This window comes from Cnephaeus nilssonii (genome assembly GCF_951640355.1).
Source record: "Cnephaeus nilssonii genome assembly, chromosome: 8".
Classification (NCBI taxonomy): domain Eukaryota; kingdom Metazoa; phylum Chordata; class Mammalia; order Chiroptera; family Vespertilionidae; genus Cnephaeus; species Cnephaeus nilssonii.
In genome coordinates this window covers 74,024,660-74,043,938 of record NC_137079.1, presented here as the reverse complement: position 1 = coordinate 74,043,938, position 19,279 = coordinate 74,024,660, and the positions used below count along the sequence as shown (strand labels likewise).

The window sequence follows — 19,279 nt, the reverse complement described above, 5'->3', positions numbered from 1 at the left end:
AGAGGAAAAGGGCATAATTCCAGCTCTTATATGCCATCCCAGAATTATGCATAAAATGTCATTACATTTTATTCTTTTACAAATATTAACCAAGCGGGATATAGTTATAGAGCATTTAAGTTAACCAGATGTCAAACTAAGTCTGGCATATAAACAATTACAAAACACAGCACCTGCCCTGAACGAATTTATCATCCAAAAGATTATAATGGGAGGAGGAGGGAAGGATTGGCCTGGGTCACTCATTTTTTCCCCTTTATGGTGATTCAAAAGTAATATAACAAAAGTAACAGTCTGCTGAGGCTACACATACTGAAATATATAGGGACTCCTCACCTAATGCTTTCCTTTGCACTCATCATCCAAAGGAATTGGGGGAATTTGGAGAGATAACTCCTTAAACAGGATTAGATACAGAACCCAATACCTTACCAAACTTCCACTGTGTCACATGATGACACAGTGAAATTCTAACACATAACCTTTCATGTCACAAGTTAGGTTTTCAAACACCAATTTCTGTATTTAAGCTGCAAGTTCAAACAGCTGCAGCCTTGGCAATCGTCCAGCTTGCAACTCCAAAGGAGACTTCAGCAATGGCTCTCCAGTAATGACTTGTGTACAGGGGTTAAAAGTAGGTTTACAGTTGTGAGCATGCAAAACCCAGAATTTATTCTTGTATCATTATAATCATAACCTGTATGGCTTTTCCCATACGAACAACTATAAACCTACTTTTGTTCACCCCTGTATTTTTTAAAGGACTTCTAAAAGTACATAGTTTTGCAAGTCGATAAGAGTTATGGGCCATCAGCAGCTGCAGGTCACAGGCATGGGAGGTTCCCAAAGACACTAATAATCTAGTGGGAATTACTGAGGACTGCAAATCTTGCAAGGATAGGGAGACAATTCTCCTGTGCCTGATTCTTTTTTTTTTTAATTGTGATATAATTCACATGTTGTGAAAGTTTAAGGTGCACAATGTGTTGATTTCATTCATTCATATACTGCACTATGATTACCACTGTAGCATTAGCTAACACTTCCCGTAATTATCATTTGTTTTTTGTAATGAGAACATTTAAGGTCTGGTCTCTTAGCAATTTTTAGGTATATAGTGCAGTATTATTGACTATAATCACTATTTTGTACACTATGGTCCCAGAATTTATTCATCTTCTAATGCAACTTTGACCCTTTAACATCTCCCCAACATACCCATCCCACCAGACCCAGGTAACCATCATTCTGCTTTCTGTTTCTACAAGTTTGTCTTTTTCAGATTCCATATATAAGTGATATCCATATGTTCATATTGACCAATGTCACACCAATCAATTTAATTAATATTTTTAAATAATTAAGTGATATTCTACAATTTCTGTCTTTGCCTTCTCTCACTAAGCATAATGTCCTCAAGGTCCATCCATATTGTCAAAAATGACAAGATTTCCTTCTTTTTTGTGGCTAAATAATATTCCAGTATATGTGTGTGTGGGTGTGTGTGTACACCTTCTTTACCTGTTGAAAGACATTTAGGTTTTTCCTGTATCTTTGCTATTGTGAATAATGCTGCAATAAACACGAAAGTGCAGATAACTTTTTGAAATCCAGTTTTAATTTCCTTTGGATATATATATACCCAAAAGTAGGATTCTAGGTCATGGTAGTTCTATTTTTAATTTTTTTAAATATATTTTATTGATTTTTTTTTTTTACAGAGAGAAAGGGACAGGGATAGAGAGTTAGAAACATCGATAAGAGATGAGAGAGAAACATCAATCAGCTGCCTCCTACTGGGGATGTGCCCGCAACCAAGGTACATGCCCTTGACCGGAATCGAACCTGGGACCCTTCAGTCCACAGGATGACGCTCTATCCACTGAGCCAAACTGGTTAGGGCTATTTTTAATTTTTGAAGAACCTCCCTCTTGTTTTCCAGTGACTGTACCAATTTACAATCCCACCAACAGTGCACAAGAGTTTCCCTTTACTCCACATCCTTGCCAGGACTTGTCTTCTTCAATCCATTGACTTCTGGGTTATGGGCCCAGCACACTTTCTCTTGTCTTCTTGATGACAGTTATTCTAACAGATGTGGTGTTCTCATGCCTGTTTTTGTCATTCCTGATGTTGTTTTATTCAAAAACCTTTTATCGAGGGTAGCTTCAAAGGCTATGAAAGTGCACCATCTTTTTTTAAATATGTTTTTACTGATTTGAGAAAGAGAAAGAGAGAGGAGGAGGAAGGGAGAGGGACAGATAGAAACATCAATGAGAGAGAAACATCATCTATTGGCTACCTCCTGCACGCCCCTTACTGGGGATCGAACCCACAACCCAGGCATGTGCCCTGACCGGGAATAGAACAGTGACTTCTTGGTTCTTAGGCTGACACTCAACCACTGAGCCACACGGGTTGGGCAAAGTCCACCATCTTGGCTAGAATAATACATGTGTGTTATCTAGCAGGAGTAAATCATCACCATATTAGCAGGCAGTATGATTTACAGATGAAGACTCTGAGGGCCACAAGCAGTCCCTTTAAACATGAATGTTGGCCAAAGTCTGTCAATAGCCACTAGCCACATATGACTATTTAAATTAATTCAAATTTAAAATTCAGCTTTTTGGTAGCATTAGCCACATGTGGCTAGTGACTATCAACTTAAACGCAGCAGAAGAGAATATTTCCATCATTCCAAAAAGTTCAACACTGATCTAGGCAGTAATAAAAGCTATAGAAATGTACTAGTATGTGCTCGTGTTGAAAGAAGATTTAAGAGAAAGAAAACCAGAGATAGTACTTGGAAAAACTAATTTGAAAAAGTGAGAAGAGGAATGAACAAAGATCTGAATAAAAGAACACATTTGGGCAAAAAACTTCTAGAAATGACAGATTAGTGCTAATACTGTAAAGAAGTCAAGTAAGTTGAAGCTTGAATATCAGCCACAGGGTTGGCAATTACTGATCCGCCAAAGCAATTTCAGTGGAATGATGGAGCAAAGGCAAAGTTGAGGAACCCACTGGAAGCAGCTGAATCCCTCCTATAAAGGTGCACCTACCTTTTACCAAAGCCATCATGAGAGCAGCAACAAGCTAAGAGCTGTTCATTTCTCATGTGTCAACCACCATTACAACACACTGAATCACCATATCTAACCTATAATACAGGTACTAATGTTCCCATTTCACAAATGAAGAAAGAAAACGCAAAAGTAATTTTCGAAGGTCACATTGCTATCAAGTATAGAGCCAGGATTTAAACCTTGGTTAACTCCAGGATCTGAGTTTGTTTGTTTAATGTATTTTTATTGATTTCAGAGAGGACGGGAGAGAGAGATAGAAACATCAATGATGAGAGAGAATCATTGATCAGCTGCCTCCTTCATGCCCCCTATTGGGGATCGAGCCCGCAACCTGGGCACGTGCCCCTGACAGGAATCGAACCCAGGACCCTTCAGTCCGCAGGCTGATGCTATCCACTGAGCCAAACCAGCCAGGGTAGGGATCTGAGTTCTTAAAGATTATACAACTTGGACCCCCTGGGAACCTTCACACTTGGTGGTTCACACCTCTTTCTTCATACCAAACTGAATGTAAGCCTCTCAAAGTCAAGCATCAAGTATCGACCTTTGCTATGCTTGATACAAAAAGCATGCAAATATTTACTGAGTAAATGAAACTGCTTCAAAGAATTTGGCTAAAATGGTCAAGGGAAAGTTGGAAAGGGAGGCTATTTGCTTTTGCTTCTGCTTTTTCTTTTATGGTGGAAGACATGACAGCATTCTTATGGGAAGGAGCCTGTAAAGAGTGAAACATTCCTAATGGGGTGGGGCTGGGTCAAGAACAGTGGTAAAGGAATTAACCTTGATCAGGAAAACAGACATTTCTTCTGCAGCTATTGGAGGAGAAGAGATGAAGAGTTGCAGATACAGAAGATTACAGCTGCAATAGCAGGAAATTTAGCAAGTTCAAGCAATATGGCCTTTATTTTCTCTCTGAAGAAGTGTCAAAGTGAGTGCTGAGAGTGAGGGTAACCATCTCTGAGATCTTTTAAGTGAATGCTGGGGTATTTTCCCATGTGGCTACAAAGTGAGTGCTTTACATACACACAGAATATCATTAAAGGAGACAATAGAAAATAATAGAAGTGATCATTGCCCCTGTATGGGAAAAGCCTGAATTGGTGGTCTGGGCTGTAAGGAAGGCTTAGTGAATTTCACTCTGTACTCATAACACTGTTGTACTTAAGAGTGTTAAAAAGTACATACATTACTTTTTCAATTAAAAAAACAAAACTATGTACAGCAAAAAGAAATCAGGCCCATAGAGAGAGAAAAGAAAGTGATAACGGTTTAGCCTAAATGCTGAGAAGTGGAAAAGGAGGCAACCAAAGAGCTAGCTCAAAGCCAGGGCTCTGAAGCCAGGCTGACCGTGTTTATAGCCATCATCCCCATTCCCGGCTGGGGCACCTAGGGAAAGTTCCGAAGCCTCTCCCCTGCCTCTGTTCCATCATGTGCAATGCAAGGGTGGTGAGAGTGCTTACTTCAAAGCAGTGTTAGAGTAAGTGACAAAACATGTGCCTCGCCCAATGTGGGAGCTGGATAAAGGTAGCTATTGTGATGATGATTAATATCCAGCATCTTTGAGGACCCAGCTAATCAGCAGGCCACATACCCGAAGTCTAAGGGCATCAGTGCACATAGCTGGGAGGTTTCCACCAGGATGCAGTAGTTCAGCCACAGAGAAACCTGCCAGATGGCTACAGGCTTGGAGATCTGAGGCAAGTGAACAAGGAGGACAGACGTTCTATTATTTATTTACTAAAGGCCCAGTGCACGAAATTTGTGCATGGGGGGGGGGGACCCCCCTCAGCTCGGCCTGCACCCTCTCCAATCCAGGACCCCTCAGGGGATGTCCGACTGCAGGTTTATGCCCGCACTTTTAACAGATGACAGCTCCATTGTTGTTTCTTTCTTTTCATACTTAAACCCACTGGAATTAGTAGGTATTCAAAGTGTGTATATATTTTGGGGGGACACCCTGTATATCTCTAGTCAGAGGTGAAAGGAACCAATGGCAGGTTTGGAACCCCCAGACAGGGAACCTCGCTCACTCCCCACATGTCTCCCCACTGCACTTTCCACCTTCATGGGCAATGGGAGAATCAATGTTTTCTCTCATTAACTTGGAAAAGCACGTCCTGTCACCCGCTGCCGGGCAGGAGTGCACTAGGCCCTGAGCGAGAGAGGCTCAGTCAGGGCGGCCTTCATTCATGGACGCCAGCACCCTCAGTGCACATTCCTCCTCTGCAGTCGCCCTGACGCTCCTGCTGTTTCACTTAGAGGACGGACCTCCTCGCCTCCTCTGGGTTCCCGATCTCAAACGCTGACCAAAGGCACCTCAGTGAGGGCTGTCCCATGCCCCCAGGTGTGTCTGTCTGCACCTGCTCCCACCTCAGCACCTGCATTAGCCCCACAGAGGCGATTTTGTTGTCACTGCACTGGCCTCAGGAACATGGGGTCACCACTCCGCCCTCTCACTGTCATATCACAGGTGCCCACCCCGAGCACCCAGACACGCTCCAAAGGACATGAGCATACTGGAGGGGACGTGTGCATGTTGTGTGGGGGACGTAGGCACGCCAGGGTTGATGGAAGTGTGGCGGAGGGGCGGGAGAAATGTGCACACACCGTGGTCCAGGACTGTTGCAGGCACAAGTGGGTGACAGCCCACTGGGGGACGTTCACAAGTGAGGGGGAGGAAGAGGATGCGCGCACCAGAGGCCTGCGCAGATCCGCAAGCCTCCGCAGCGTGGCCAGGAGGACATCAATCTGGCCTGCCATGGTGGCTGTCCCCTGTGATCGCACACCTTCTGGGCCAGGAGGCTGCACTGGTATCAGCCAGCAGTGAGGGTGAGGGCAAGAGCGAGGACAGCCAGCTGAGAGGGCTCTGCAGACGACCAGCACGCTGTCAGTCGCAGGGGCCACCTCCACCACAGCCACCTCGTGGCAGGGCCCTGTGCTGCCTCTGGTGCCAGGGCCCTCCCAGCCCTCAGCACACAAGGAGCCAGGCTGCCTGCCTCCTCAGGAGCCAGGCGCACTCCGAGGACGGGATCTTCCCACAGGCCTCTCCGGAAACAACTCGGGGAGGGCGCCTAAGGGCCAGTGAGACTGATGGAAGTGGGGATGTGGCATGCAGGTGGTGCCTGCACTTCTGTTAACTTACACAATGTGTTTTATACCACAGCATGTGGCGGCAGCTGTGAGTGGCACCACACAGAGCCTGCGGGCAGAGCTGAAGCAGCGCCTGCGGGCCATTGGGAACGCTTACAGCTGCTGCCACCATGTGGGAAGTACAGGCCGCCCTCTACTGGGCCCCGCCTCGCCCACCCCGTCCCCACTGCTGCTTGCCCAGGGCCTGCCCGGGGCAAGTGGCAGCAGCCATCAGGAGCACTCACAGCCACCACCACCACCATGTGGGGCGTACAGGCCGCCCTCCGCCAGGCCCCACCCCTCCTGCCCCCGTCCCCGCTGCCACAAGTCCCCGCCGCCACAAGTCCCCGCCCACCTGAGCCTGCTGCACACACAGCCTGCTGTTTGGTCATCCATCCGGTCATTTAGGTCATGACAGCCCCTGGCTTTTTATATATTAGGATATTCTGCCTTATGTCAGCTTGAGGAGGTGAGGAGTAGGAAGGTATCCTAGGTCAAAAGGAAGTCCAGGGTTACTTTTGGGTTTAGTGTGGAACAAATGTCAGCAGGAGGTTAAGAGAGAAAGAAAGAGGCAAGGTCAAGGGGCTGGAGGTCTATGATCAAGAAACAAACCCTTTGCTGTGGTCCTCACTCAAATTAAGGTCTGGTCCCTGGACACATTAATGCAGGTGTCCAGCAGGAAGGGTGGGATGAGGAGTGAGGGAGGTGAGAAGCAAGAGAACAAAGGTCAAAATGCTGTCAATAACTGAGATCCTGTCACATCACCTTCAAGATGGCCAACTCTAAAGAATTCAACACTACAGAGATGGGATCTCCCCTACTATGGTGTCCACAAAAGAATAACACTAAAAATAGCTGTCACACAGCATGAAGGGACCTGGAGAGTATCATGCTAAGTGAAATAAGTCAGTCAGAGAAAGACAAGTATCACATGATCTCACTCATATGTGGAATCTAAGTAACAAAATAAACTGATGAATGGAGTGAATCCAGAGACATGGAAGCATGGAACAGAGTGCGGAATCTCAGGTGGGGGAGGGTGGATCGGTGGAAGGAAATCAACCAAGGACCTTGTATGCATATATTCATGGCCCATGGACACTGACAATGGGGCAGTGAGGGCCTTGGGGGATAGGGGGGCAGGGACAGGCTGGAGGGAGTCTATGGGGGAATAAGGGGGACATATGTAACACTTTCAACAATAAAGAACTATTTAAAAAATAATAATAATAAAAAATAGAGGGGGTAAATGGAGGGAAAGGGGGGCATATGTAATACTTTCAACAATAAAGAATTATTAAAAAAATAAATCCTATATAATAAAAGCGTAATAGGCAAATTGACTGAATGGTGGAACAATCGGTGGGCGGGGCCAGCAGCAGGTGGCACCAGGCCAGTCAAGGCTCGTGCCAGCAGGCAGAGGGAGTTGACATTGATGGGGGGAGGGGAGGGAGGCGGCGGCAAACAGTGGCGGTGACCAGCAGTAGTGGCGGGGTAATGGGAGGTGGGGCCGGCCACTTGCCAGCTGGCACCATCCCCTGTGATCAACCCACCCGGTAGCCTCCTGCAGAGGGGGGAAGCAGGCCTAAGCCATCAGTCGGACATCCCCTAAGGTCTCCCAGACTGCAAGAGGGTGCAGGCCTGGCTGAGGGACCCCCCCCCTCCTGAGTGCATGAATTTTCATGCACCGGGCCTCTAGTTAAAAAATAAAATAAAAATAGCTGTCCCACTACTAGGTACTGTGCCCAAGCTACTGTAACATATACTACCTCAACTAATCCTCACAACAATCTATAAGTGTTGATACTGTGATTCTCTATTTCTTTTCACAAATAAGAAAACTGAGGCACAGAAGTTAATTTGCCCAAGGACATACAGACATATTTGAATCCAGCCCAAGCTCTTTTTATCACAGTGGTTAGAGGTGGGGCTCAAAGCCACATTGCCAGGCCCCTGGAGGAGCTTGAGTTGGCAAACTCAGTTCTCCAATGACCCAGATATAGTCCATGCCCTCACCTACCACCACTGAAATCTTTTATAAAAAGAAATAGATATTTAAGGTATATCAATAAGATTTAAATTTAAATTAATAATGAATAGATTGATTAATGAACCAGAAGGTATAAGGTTACAAGAGTAATTTTACATACATTTTCAATTAGCCAAGCATTCACATTCCTACTGTATGCTCAAGTCTATACCAGACACCTCCAAGAAAGAACGTGACTCCCAATAGCTTCAACCACATGCATAAAGCAACCAAAAGCAGATTCCATATAACATATTAATAGGAACAGAAGACAGGCTAAGTTAGAACATGGTTTAATTGAAGAACGTCACCTTCTATAAATAAATGAAACTATCACATTGAATTCCTGATTGCAGATTATATGCATTGTATTTTTGATGTTCATTTCTCAGGCTGTCAAAGTTTTTATCTGAAATGAATGTAATTGCCATTATATATTGCATTCTGCCCAAGGTATAGATAAACAAAAACAGCTTAATAACATGATACAGTCAATCATTAATGTCACCAATTTGCAGTTCCTAGTTAAAAACTCAAATATTACAGAGTTTCATTTGATGATGCCTAAATAAACATCCACCTTGGCAAAATGTAGCAATAATAAAATAAACTCCCCACATCCTAAGATGATACTTAATAATAAAATTAGCCAAATAAATGCAATATTATGGATCTTACAATTAGACTAACCCATGTACCTAAGAGGTTCAAGAAATTCGATACCATAAATACAAAAGAATCATGCACTTTTTAAAAAAAACTTCTAGAATGACCTAGGATTAGCAATAATTTCCTTGAAGAGAGTTGAACAGGCAGTTAGCCATCTTTGACCCATGTTTGTCTGACCTGGGTCTCAGCTACCTGGCTATACCCAAGTCCCTGAGCAAACCGAATGACCTAAGAACATATTTGAAAGGAAGCGGGGACTAGGATTCAATGCATTTAAGATGGGCTATGATGCTCAAAGACAGAAAGATAGAAAGATAATGTATATTAATTCCATCCACAGATCTATTTTTAGAGAAAAGATAAATATAACTGGAACAACAACAACAACAAAACTAATCAAAATTTTTCAAAAGTCCTTACCTCAAGGAAATGAAAAGCAAACATTACAAGGAGATATAGATAGGAAGGGAGAAAAATGAACATTTCAATAGGATTTATGAAGTTTCATTTCTGAAGCTTATTGGTTAGTATATAGTGTTCTATACCTCTTTTGTATAATAAAATATTTTAAAGATTGCAAGAAAAATGTTTACCCTTAGGAAACTACTTAGAAGTAAATTCTTTTGAAGCACACTGATACATCCTAAATATTTACTAATCACTTTTAATCCATCACTAGACAAAGGACTGAAGGTGCAAAACGTTTGCCTGGTTCAAATACTCTTCTAACTTCTTCATTTAAAGTCATCTCCAGGTTCCTCAAACTAAGGCCTGCAGAACCCTTCCACAGACTCTCCAATTATATAAGAATTTTTAAATTGTGCATTTTCCCAGAATTATCTTAAATATTAGAAATAATGTAAGTATATTCTGGACAATCTGAATGACCATTCTACAACCATGTTCTGGCAGCCACTTTGGGTGGCCACACTTGCATTGGGTGTATACCAATATGGCAACAGGGGAAGGCCAACAACATCAACATGATGCCACGTAGATTTTCACAAGCCTCCTCCACTTGGGAAGTATTCAGTTCCAAATGGTTGCTCATAATTCCAAAATGACACTACTCAAGGAACCATGTTACCAGAGATGTGGAAACTTAAGAGAAAAATAAATATAGATGCTTGTAATCTTGACTCTGATTTCTTCTGCTCTTTTTTCAACAATTTCATACAATTTGCTAAAAAAAAAAAAAGTTTACATATGGCTATTTTTTTTAAAATCATAAACAGGCTTATAAGAGTTCACAATTCACGCACAGCCTCAAGTCAAGACCTTGTGGAAAAGGCAGGTGATGCTCGAAGACAGGCCTGAGCGCCTGGATTAATTGCTCTGTACTTAGCTTCCACAGCCCCTGAGATTCCATTTCCAGCCAAGAGTCAAGATGGCAAAAAGGAAAACAGCAAATCATATATATATATATATATCTTTCCACTATTAAATCCAATAATGGCAATTTCAGCCGAACATCATTGTCAATCACATTAAATTGATGTTAGTTCATTTGAATTTCATTGCCTCTACTGTTGTTAGAGTTTATATATAAATCTGTTTTGGTTTTATGGTTATAAAAAGCCATAAGCACAAAGAGTTATACGTAGTTTTATGTCTATACATACAAATATAATAAAAAAAAATAGAGGGGGTAAATGGAGGGGAAGGTAACATTATTTTTATTCTCATTCAAGTCCACACTGAAGTATCACAGATTTTTTTCCTAAATTTGAGGTGTTTCCTTTGTAGGTTTCTTTTGGTGAGTCTCATTGGTCCCAAGTTCCATAGCTGTATGAACTTCCTTAGAATAAAAACCGAGAACAGAATGACTTTGCCTCCACCACACCATGAGAAAAAAGCTTGGCCCAATTAAGACTTTCTAGCATTAAGAAAGTTATTCAAATATTCAATGTAGTATTCCCAGTGCCATAAATTCCAGACAAAAATTATACTATTACTACTAATAAAGATAACAATAATCCTATAAAGGGCAAATATTCACATGGAGTTTACAATGAGCCATGTACCTAAGAGGTTCAAGAAATTCGATACCATAAACACAAAAGTTCTAGGCCCATCACATTAATTTTTAATCTTCCCACCAACCCCATTTTACACATGAGAAACAGAGGCACCGAGAGTAGTTAAGTAACTTGCCCAAGTTCACACAACTAATAAGTGAAATAGCTAGGATTCAAGTCCTACGTGTGGTACAAGTCAGTGCTCATTAATGTTATTCACAATGCCTCTTCTGGAAAAAAAAAAAAACACAAAAAACTGTAAGAAAGGATGGCAATGGGTCTTTTTGCAGAATAAAATCTATGGCAAGCATTTCCAAGTAATTTTCATTAATTAGCTAGTAACCTGATTTTTCTAGCGTCAAAACTTAACTTATTGAAACTCTTAAAATTCTCCCCTAAGTTAATAATAATGATTTTATTTGCTATTTGAGAAAGTGATCCCCAACAGTAAGGTATTTCAATGCCACCATGCTGCTAGTGAGAGAAAAGTTACCTTTGTAGATCCTGTTCAAAGAAAGCTATGCTTTGATCTTCAATATCCCATGAAGAAAAAGGTTATGGTTAATCTATATTTTATAGATCTAAAAGTCAAATTAGTTTCTGAGATAAACAAGTAGAGTGTGATGGTAAGCATATTCTGTAGCATTCATTTCACTCTTAGTTTGGAGGATACTATGTGCTGAGTTAAAGACAATTACAAGTAGTGTAATACGTAGCAGTTTTTTCTTTCATTATTCTGCAAGCATAAACAAGTTATACACATGTTAATTTACATTGTACATAAAAAGCCAATTTTAAATCCAATTTATAAGGCAATAAATATATAAAAATTCTAGGACACAGCAATAAAGTTATGCCATAAAGTAGAGTTAATTCGAGACAACAATAATAAAAACATGACAAATTTTAGCATTCTACCAACTACACAAAGGTGTTTCAGGTAACATCTGTTCAGAAGCAATTGCTACCAGACTAAATGAGATGCAAGTGTAATAAATGTATGTCAGTTTGCTTGCTCCATAATTAAAGACATGAGTCTTTGAAAAAAGCAATTAAGCCATGCTCTAAATCTGAAATCATCCCTATGTCCACCCCTTTGAAACCACAAAGAAAAGATCCAGAGTGATCCAGAAGTAATAAATACTATATCATCTACTTTCAGCAGCTAGTTGTACTCTCCAAAACCCAGTTGATGTAATTGTGTGTGTTTTTAAATCATATATTAAAGAACAAAAAAACTTCATATTCTCTATTAGGAAGGACAGGAAGTAAAAAAAAAAAATTAAAAGTCTGGGGAAATTCAGAGTAATTTACTTAGCAGACTGGCCTGAATAAAATAATTTTACCAGCCCTGGCCAGGTGGCTGGAGCATCAGTTGGTTGGAGCATCGTCCTGTGCATCAAAAGGCTGTGGGTTCAATTCCTGCTCAGGGCACATACCTAGGTTGTGGGCTTGATCCCTGGTAGGGGCTTATGGGAGGCAACAGATTCATGTTTCTCTCTCACATCCAAATATCCTATCTAATAAAAGAGTAATATGCAGATTGACCATCACTCCAACACACAATATGTCTGCCCCCATGTGGTCAAAGATCCTGCCCCCATGTGGACACAAGATGGCCACCACAAGATGGCCAGCAGGAGAGGACAGTTGGGAGGCACCAGGCCTGCAAGGGAGGGCAGTTGAGAGGGACCAGGCCTGCAAGGGAGGGCAGTTGAGAGGGACCAGCCTGCAAGGGAGGGCAGTTGAGAGGGACCAGGCCTGCAAGGGAGGGCAGTTGGAGGTGATCAACCCTGCAGGAGAGGGCAGTTAGGGGTGACCAGGCCAGCAGAGGAGGGAAGTTGGGGGCAAACAGGCTGGCAGGGGAGCAGTTAAGCATCAACCAAGCTGGCAGCGGAGTGGTTAGGGGGTGATCAGGCTGGCAGGCAGAAGCGGTTAGGGGCAATCAGGAAGGCAGGCAGGCAAGCAGTTGGAGCCAGCAGTCCTGGATTGTGAGAGGGATGGCAATTTCAGCCGAACATCATTGTCAATCACATTAAATTGATGTTAGTTCAGGCTGGGCTGAGGGACAACCCCCTCTGTGCACGAATTTCGTGCACCGGGCTTCTAGTATATATACATACATATATATATATATATATATATATATATATATATATATATATTTTTTTTTTTTTTCCTTCCCCTCTCTCTAAAATCAATAAACATATCCTCAGGTGAGGATTAAAAACAATAATAATTTTACCTCATGAAGGTTTCAGTGTTTGATGGGTTAGGTGGAATTTGACTTGGATAAAATTCAGGTGCCTAAAGCCTTCAACAAAGAATACCACCTCCTGCCGAAACCGGTTTGGCTCAGTGGATAGAGCGTTGGCCTGCGGACTCAAGGGTCCCAGGTTCGATTCCAGTCAAGGGCATGTACCTTGGTTGCGGGCACGTTCCCAGTGGGGGGTGTGCAAGAGGCAGCTGATCGATGTTTCTCTCTCATAGATGTTTCTAACTCTCTATCCCTTTCTCTTCCTCTCTGTGAAAAATCAATAAAATATAAAAAAAAAAAAAAAAAGAATACCACCTCCAATTCTCGACTCATTAACTCTAGGACAACTGAAAACATCACTTCAGCTGCAGACTCCATGAAGAAATAAATTCAAAAAAGGACACAGAGACGTGAATCACCTCCATCTTTTCTCAGCTTTCTAGCAACTATGAAAATGACATAAGAGCCCCGGCCGGTGTAACTCAATTGGTTGGGTGTTGTCCCATGAACGAGAAAGTCGAAGGTTCAATTACTAGTCAGGGCACAGGCCCAGGCTTGATCCCCAGTAGGGGGCATGCAGTAGGCTGGTAGATGTTTCTCTCTCCCTCTCCCTTCCACTCTCTCTAAAATAAACAAAAACACTTTTTTAAATGATACAGCAGACCAATATGAGTGACGGTTCTTGTTGTTATTCCATAGGACCAAACTGTGGTTATCTTATATTCTCCCAAATCACAAACCTTCCAAAGTAAAACACCACAAGAAAGAGATTTAAGTGAGTCTAATGGTTCTCCTGAAACATACATTTTTAACCTGTTAAACTAAACCTTTCAACATGGTCACCCTGGCAGCTATTCCTGCTGTTTGTCTCCTATGGCTGCTAAAACAAATCATCACAAAGTTGATGGCTTGAAATAAAAATGCAGTCTCTCAGTTCTGGAGGCCAGGGGTCCAAAATCAGATTCACTGAGTTGAAATCAAAGTGTCTCCCTCTGGAGGTTCCATGGGAGAACGGTTCCTTGTTCCTTCCAGCTTCTTTGGTTTGTGCTGCCAACACCAATCCCTGCCTTATAGTCACATTTCCTTCTCCTCTTCTGTGATCAAACCTTCCTCTGCCTCCCTCTTATAAGGATATACATGTTTGAATTTAGGGCCCATTCTGATAATCCAAGATAATCTCCTCATTATTGAACCCTTAATTTAATCATACCTACAAAGTCCTTCTTTGGAACATAGACAGGTTCTGGGGATTAGGATGTGAATATCTTTGGGGATAGGGGTCATTATTCAACCTGCCACAGCTGCCTCCAAATAAACCCAAACCAATTAGGCAAGCATGTGCTAATCTCTTCAAGCCTACTGTGATTTCAACTACAGTCAAATTCTCAGTACAATAAACAAAAGTTCTCCAACTTACTACCTCTTCACCCTCTCAAACAGCCTATAACCAGGAAATTGCTAGTTCTATATTTGTTAAAGGCATTACTAACTACTGTTAATGGTTCCTGAATGAGAAAAGGAGCAGTAGAGATTAAAACTCCCTCCCAATAGCATGGGAGAGCAAAGACAATGTGCCTGGGTTCAAATCCCAATCTCATCAACTGGCAGCTATATCACCTACAGCAATTTAATCTCTGTACCCAGTTTTCCCATCCAGCAAACAAAGCTAATATTCTATCTACTTCATAGTGTTGTTGTAAGTACTAAAGGAATTGATATTTGTAAAGCACCTAGAACTGTGCTTGGCTCACTCTTAACTGTTATTACTAATGATGCCCAAACACTGCAGACATACAGATATTAATGGACAGGGTGAAAAACCTCTCACAACCAAAACTGTAATGACATAATTAAACAATAATTAACAACCTATTCAATGGAAACCATAAGATTAGATAAAAGGTTTACACTAAAGTCTACAAGAACTTTTAAAGGATATTCCTAATTTAAAAGAGCTACTCAGCCAAGTTGGGTTGCCAAACTTACAGGCCTCCTTTCAAAAGACTGTCCCACATCCTAGAGATAAAAACTTCTCCAGAAGCCACAAATCCTGCTCTCACTCTGGATCTGGTGGCCACTGCTCTGTGTACCATGTGTCTCTAAAGAGTAGTGAGAGGTAGGAATGGAGTGCCCGTATCACTGAAAGGCAACTGCTTTGTTTTGTTCTAGAAGGGAAGCAGGTGCAAGTACTAAGGGTTTGGCCTACGGCAGGTACCAAGCTTAATGGCTCTACTGAATTCTATCTACTTTTACAAAGTCTTCACCCAGGTACCTGCCTTGTCCTCTCAGCCTCGAGTTTGTATCCTGTCTCCTAGTAGCTATCCCAGCATCTCAATACTCACTGCTTACCTATTTTCTACAGAAGTCAAGTTGGTTAGTTCATAAACAGCTCAAAAGCAGTTGCTTCATTGCACAGCCATTTACAATAGACTAATTTCTAATATTTAAACATATCTATGAGGAGCAGTCCTATACTATAAACTTTTACACACAATTCAAAAGTAACTTGAGGCCCACAACTAAACATTCAGTAGAAAACAAAGATCTGTCTGCTTTATCAGGGCTCAAAGTAAACCAGGGTTTCAGTGGGCAGGGTTTCAGAACTCCTGCCTTCTTAAACTAAGCCAGGACCAGCTTGCAGCTTTGTAGAGTATGCAAAATACAAAAACCTAACTACAGAACAATCACTTTTTGAGGTATTGCTGAGATCTCACCAGGAAGGATGATCTCCAAAGATCACCTTCCATCCCCAAAACTCCAGGCCCTCTCAGAGTCCTAGTTCAATAGGGAGGTGGTCCCAAGTCAGGAGCACCCCCAGGCTCCTGGTTGAAACAGACTTAAATAATCTCCAGAAAGAAGCATCCCCAATTAGGCCTCCTGGAAAATAGGTTAAAATGAAGCAATGAATTTACAAAGATCAACAAGCACAAGGGAGAGAGCAAGCCACCACTGAGTTCAAGTCAATGTAGACAGTCCAAAGATTGCACATACCAGGACGGTCAAATAAGGAAGAAGAGCTAAGTAAGAAAGGCCTAAATAAATAAGAAACAGAACTATGAAGAATGACCAGGCAGATATGAAAAAGAAGTAAATGAAACTTATAGAAATAAAAAATATTGATAAACTCAAATAGAACAATCTACACATTAGACATAGCTGACAACAAAATTAGTGAAATGGAAAATATATCTAAAGAAATAACTGTAGCAGTGGGAACTGTAACCCACCCCACCATTTATTTGACATTGTTTCTGTAAATGCTAACGCCATGTAGCTTGTAGATAAATGTATATATAAATTGTATATATATATAAATTGTATAAGAAACCTACAAACTAACTTCAGAAGGTACAGAGCCCAACATTCCAGAGATTTGCTGACCTTCAACCATAGAAGTAGGATGATGTAGAACCAGGATGATGAAGACCAGGATGACGCACACCAAACCATTACTTGACCAGCTTTGAGATCCTTATCGGAATGGATTGTGTTGGCCTGCATGCAGAGAACCTTTCAACTCCCTCCCCTTGATTTCTTTGTTCTGCTTTCCCTCTCCCTTCTTATAAAAACCTCTGCCTGCACTAAGATGTGGAGATGAGCTTTATAACAAGAGTCCTGCATCTCCTCAGGTGATTGATACTTGAATAATAAAACCTTTTTCCTTAAAAAAAAACAAAAACAAAAAAAAAAAACCTTTTTCCTTTCTCACTAGCACCTGTCTCATGAGTTTAGTTTCAGGGGGCAGACAGTCGAACCTTGGTTTTGGTTACATTACCATGTAAGCAATAATCTAAATTAGTCTGGCCGGTGTGGCTCAGTGGTTGAGCATCATGGCCAGGAGGTCACCATTCGATTCCAGGTCACGGCACAAGCCCAACTTGAGGGCTCGATCCCCAGTAGGGGGTACACAGGAGGCAGCTAATCAATGATTCTCATCAGTGATGTTTCTTGCTCTTTCTCCCTCTCTGAATTCAATAAAAATACATATTTTTTTAAAGAATCTAAATTAGTTTCAGAGATTATAAAGGGTCTAAATTACTTCTAAATTAATTATGAAGTCATTATTCAAATAAGACTATCTAAAAACACACTATTTTAGATGTTTATTAGTTTTAGAGCTTAAATATACTGTTTTGTGTTCATCTTCACAATAACCCTTTTCCACACATCTAAGAAATGAAAAACAGCAGACGACTAGGACCCAAATCACCTGACATTAATTTAAGTTTTGTTTTCATCACATCCTTGCTCCAAATGAGTCACAGAAACTTACACCTTGTGTATTCTGGAGCACAGGAGTCAGAGACAAATAGGAATGACTTTTTAACCAAGAGAGTCAACTATAAAAGAAAGAATAGCCGTTGCCCCGTTGGATTCTTCTCATATTGGGTAGAATGTTTGATTGCCATTTTAACCCTATCCTATTTATTCCTCAACTCTGTCAAATAACAATCAACAACACATTTGATCCTCCTGCAAAATCCCACCATTCCTCTGGGCATCTTGATGATTAATTTAGCATAATTAATCCATGTAGTCTCTCATTTCTAGTATTCTGATACATCTCGAGCTTTGCTCCCAGTTTGACTCAGTTATCACTTTTAACTGTTATACTTAGCAAGTCACTCCTCTTCCACAAATCTTTATTCCCTTAATCTGTGTATCCTAACTTAAATTCCTAACGATTTATTTGTTTGCAGAAGGCACATTCTGTACTGATAATTTCACCTATGAATAAAACAAATGTTTTTCCATACCTTTGAGTAAACTGGAGGGGTCAGTATTAAGTTTTCAATCCTGTTGGTCTCAATCCAAATCTATCACTACTCTAAGTCACTTTATTTTCACAGAAACACACACGGAACTGTCATCACTGCCTATTCTTCCACGAGTTGATATCAGCAAAAAGATTGACAAGGCCCTAATCCTGACACTCCCCTTGGGTGTGAAAGTGAGTAAGGGCAGCAATCTGAATAGCGAGTTTCAAAAACTTGGACTTCTTTCCAATCTAAACATTCTTTAGCGATGACCGCATGGCCCCGCCCAAGTTTTATAACGAAGCTGTTCCGACTTGGAAAATTATATCTAGCTTAAGATGGTTTTTCTTGGATTAACATATTAAGCAGAAAAAAATAAATACCTAAAGTTCACTTTGATATGTCTCATACCCTCAGATGCTAGGAGTATGGGGAGAAGTTCAACTTAAAAAATGTAATGTCCACTTCCGTGACGTCCATACATCAATCTATAAACGGCCTTGAGAAATTTGGGGGAACACAATCATCAGTGTACGTCAGAGGACTCAGACAGAATTGGACCGTGTCGCCGTAAAAAAAGACTGGCAGCGCTGGAAACCTAGAACAAAACTCAGCCCCCCAGGCCCTGTGGACCCACCCGCTTCAGAGCAACCGCAGGGTCCGGCCAGCCCCGCAGGAGCCGCCCCAGCCCAGCCCCACGTGAAACTTACAAACTTGGGGCGTTTCTCTCCCGGCACCTCGGGGCCGCGGGGCGGCGGAGGGTGCTGGGGGCCCTTCCTGCGCGGCACCCTGCTGTCCCGGCAGCCGCGGAGCGAGGCGGAGGAGGGGTAGGGGGCCCCGGCGCCGGCGCCCTGCGGCGGGTGGTGCAGCCGCGGCCGGTGCCGATCCATCTTCCTCGCAGCTCCGGGGACGGACAGAAGGCGGCCGCTCAGCGGGTCACGAGAGAGGAGCTTCGGGACCCTGCGCGACTGGCCTCCGGGTTCCGCCGCCCCGGTACGCGGGCAGGAGGAGCCCAACCGCTGCTGCTGGGGCCGCCGCCGCCGCCGCCAACACGTCCGAAAACTCCCGCCACCGCGGACCTCGCGGGAACCCACCAATCCCGCGCCGCGAGGTCACTAACCCGCCCAGGATCCGCCCCTTCCGGGCACGAAGAAATACGATTGGCTGTGCGGTCCGCTCCTTTGACCACTCAACCCCGCTGCGGGTTCTGGCGCGTCGGGTCCGGCCCGGGGCGGGGTCGGGTTGGGGGCGCTGACAGCCTGCCCGCAGTCACGTGTCTGGTTTGTTTGGAACTTGGAGGACCAGGTCCCTCTAACCCGGAAGGCGGGCGA

General features: G+C 42.7%; 1 protein-coding gene across 3 annotated transcripts in view; it reads right to left on the bottom strand.

Moving 5' to 3' along the window:
• DIAPH3 (diaphanous related formin 3) overlaps nt 1–19,036 on the bottom strand; it is a 551,015-nt gene extending 531,979 nt beyond the window's left edge. For 2 of the 3 annotated variants that reach the window (XM_079778831.1, XM_079778832.1), the window contains exon 1: nt 18,659–19,036. In XM_079778831.1, the coding sequence (XP_079634957.1) occupies nt 18,659–18,838 (180 nt within the window). In that variant the 5' untranslated portion in view covers nt 18,839–19,036. Of the gene's footprint in view, nt 1–17,948; nt 18,617–18,658 lie in introns of those variants that run through there. The other variant, XM_079778833.1, reaches the window with a different exon arrangement.
• Between the last annotated feature and the right edge of the window lie 243 nt (nt 19,037–19,279).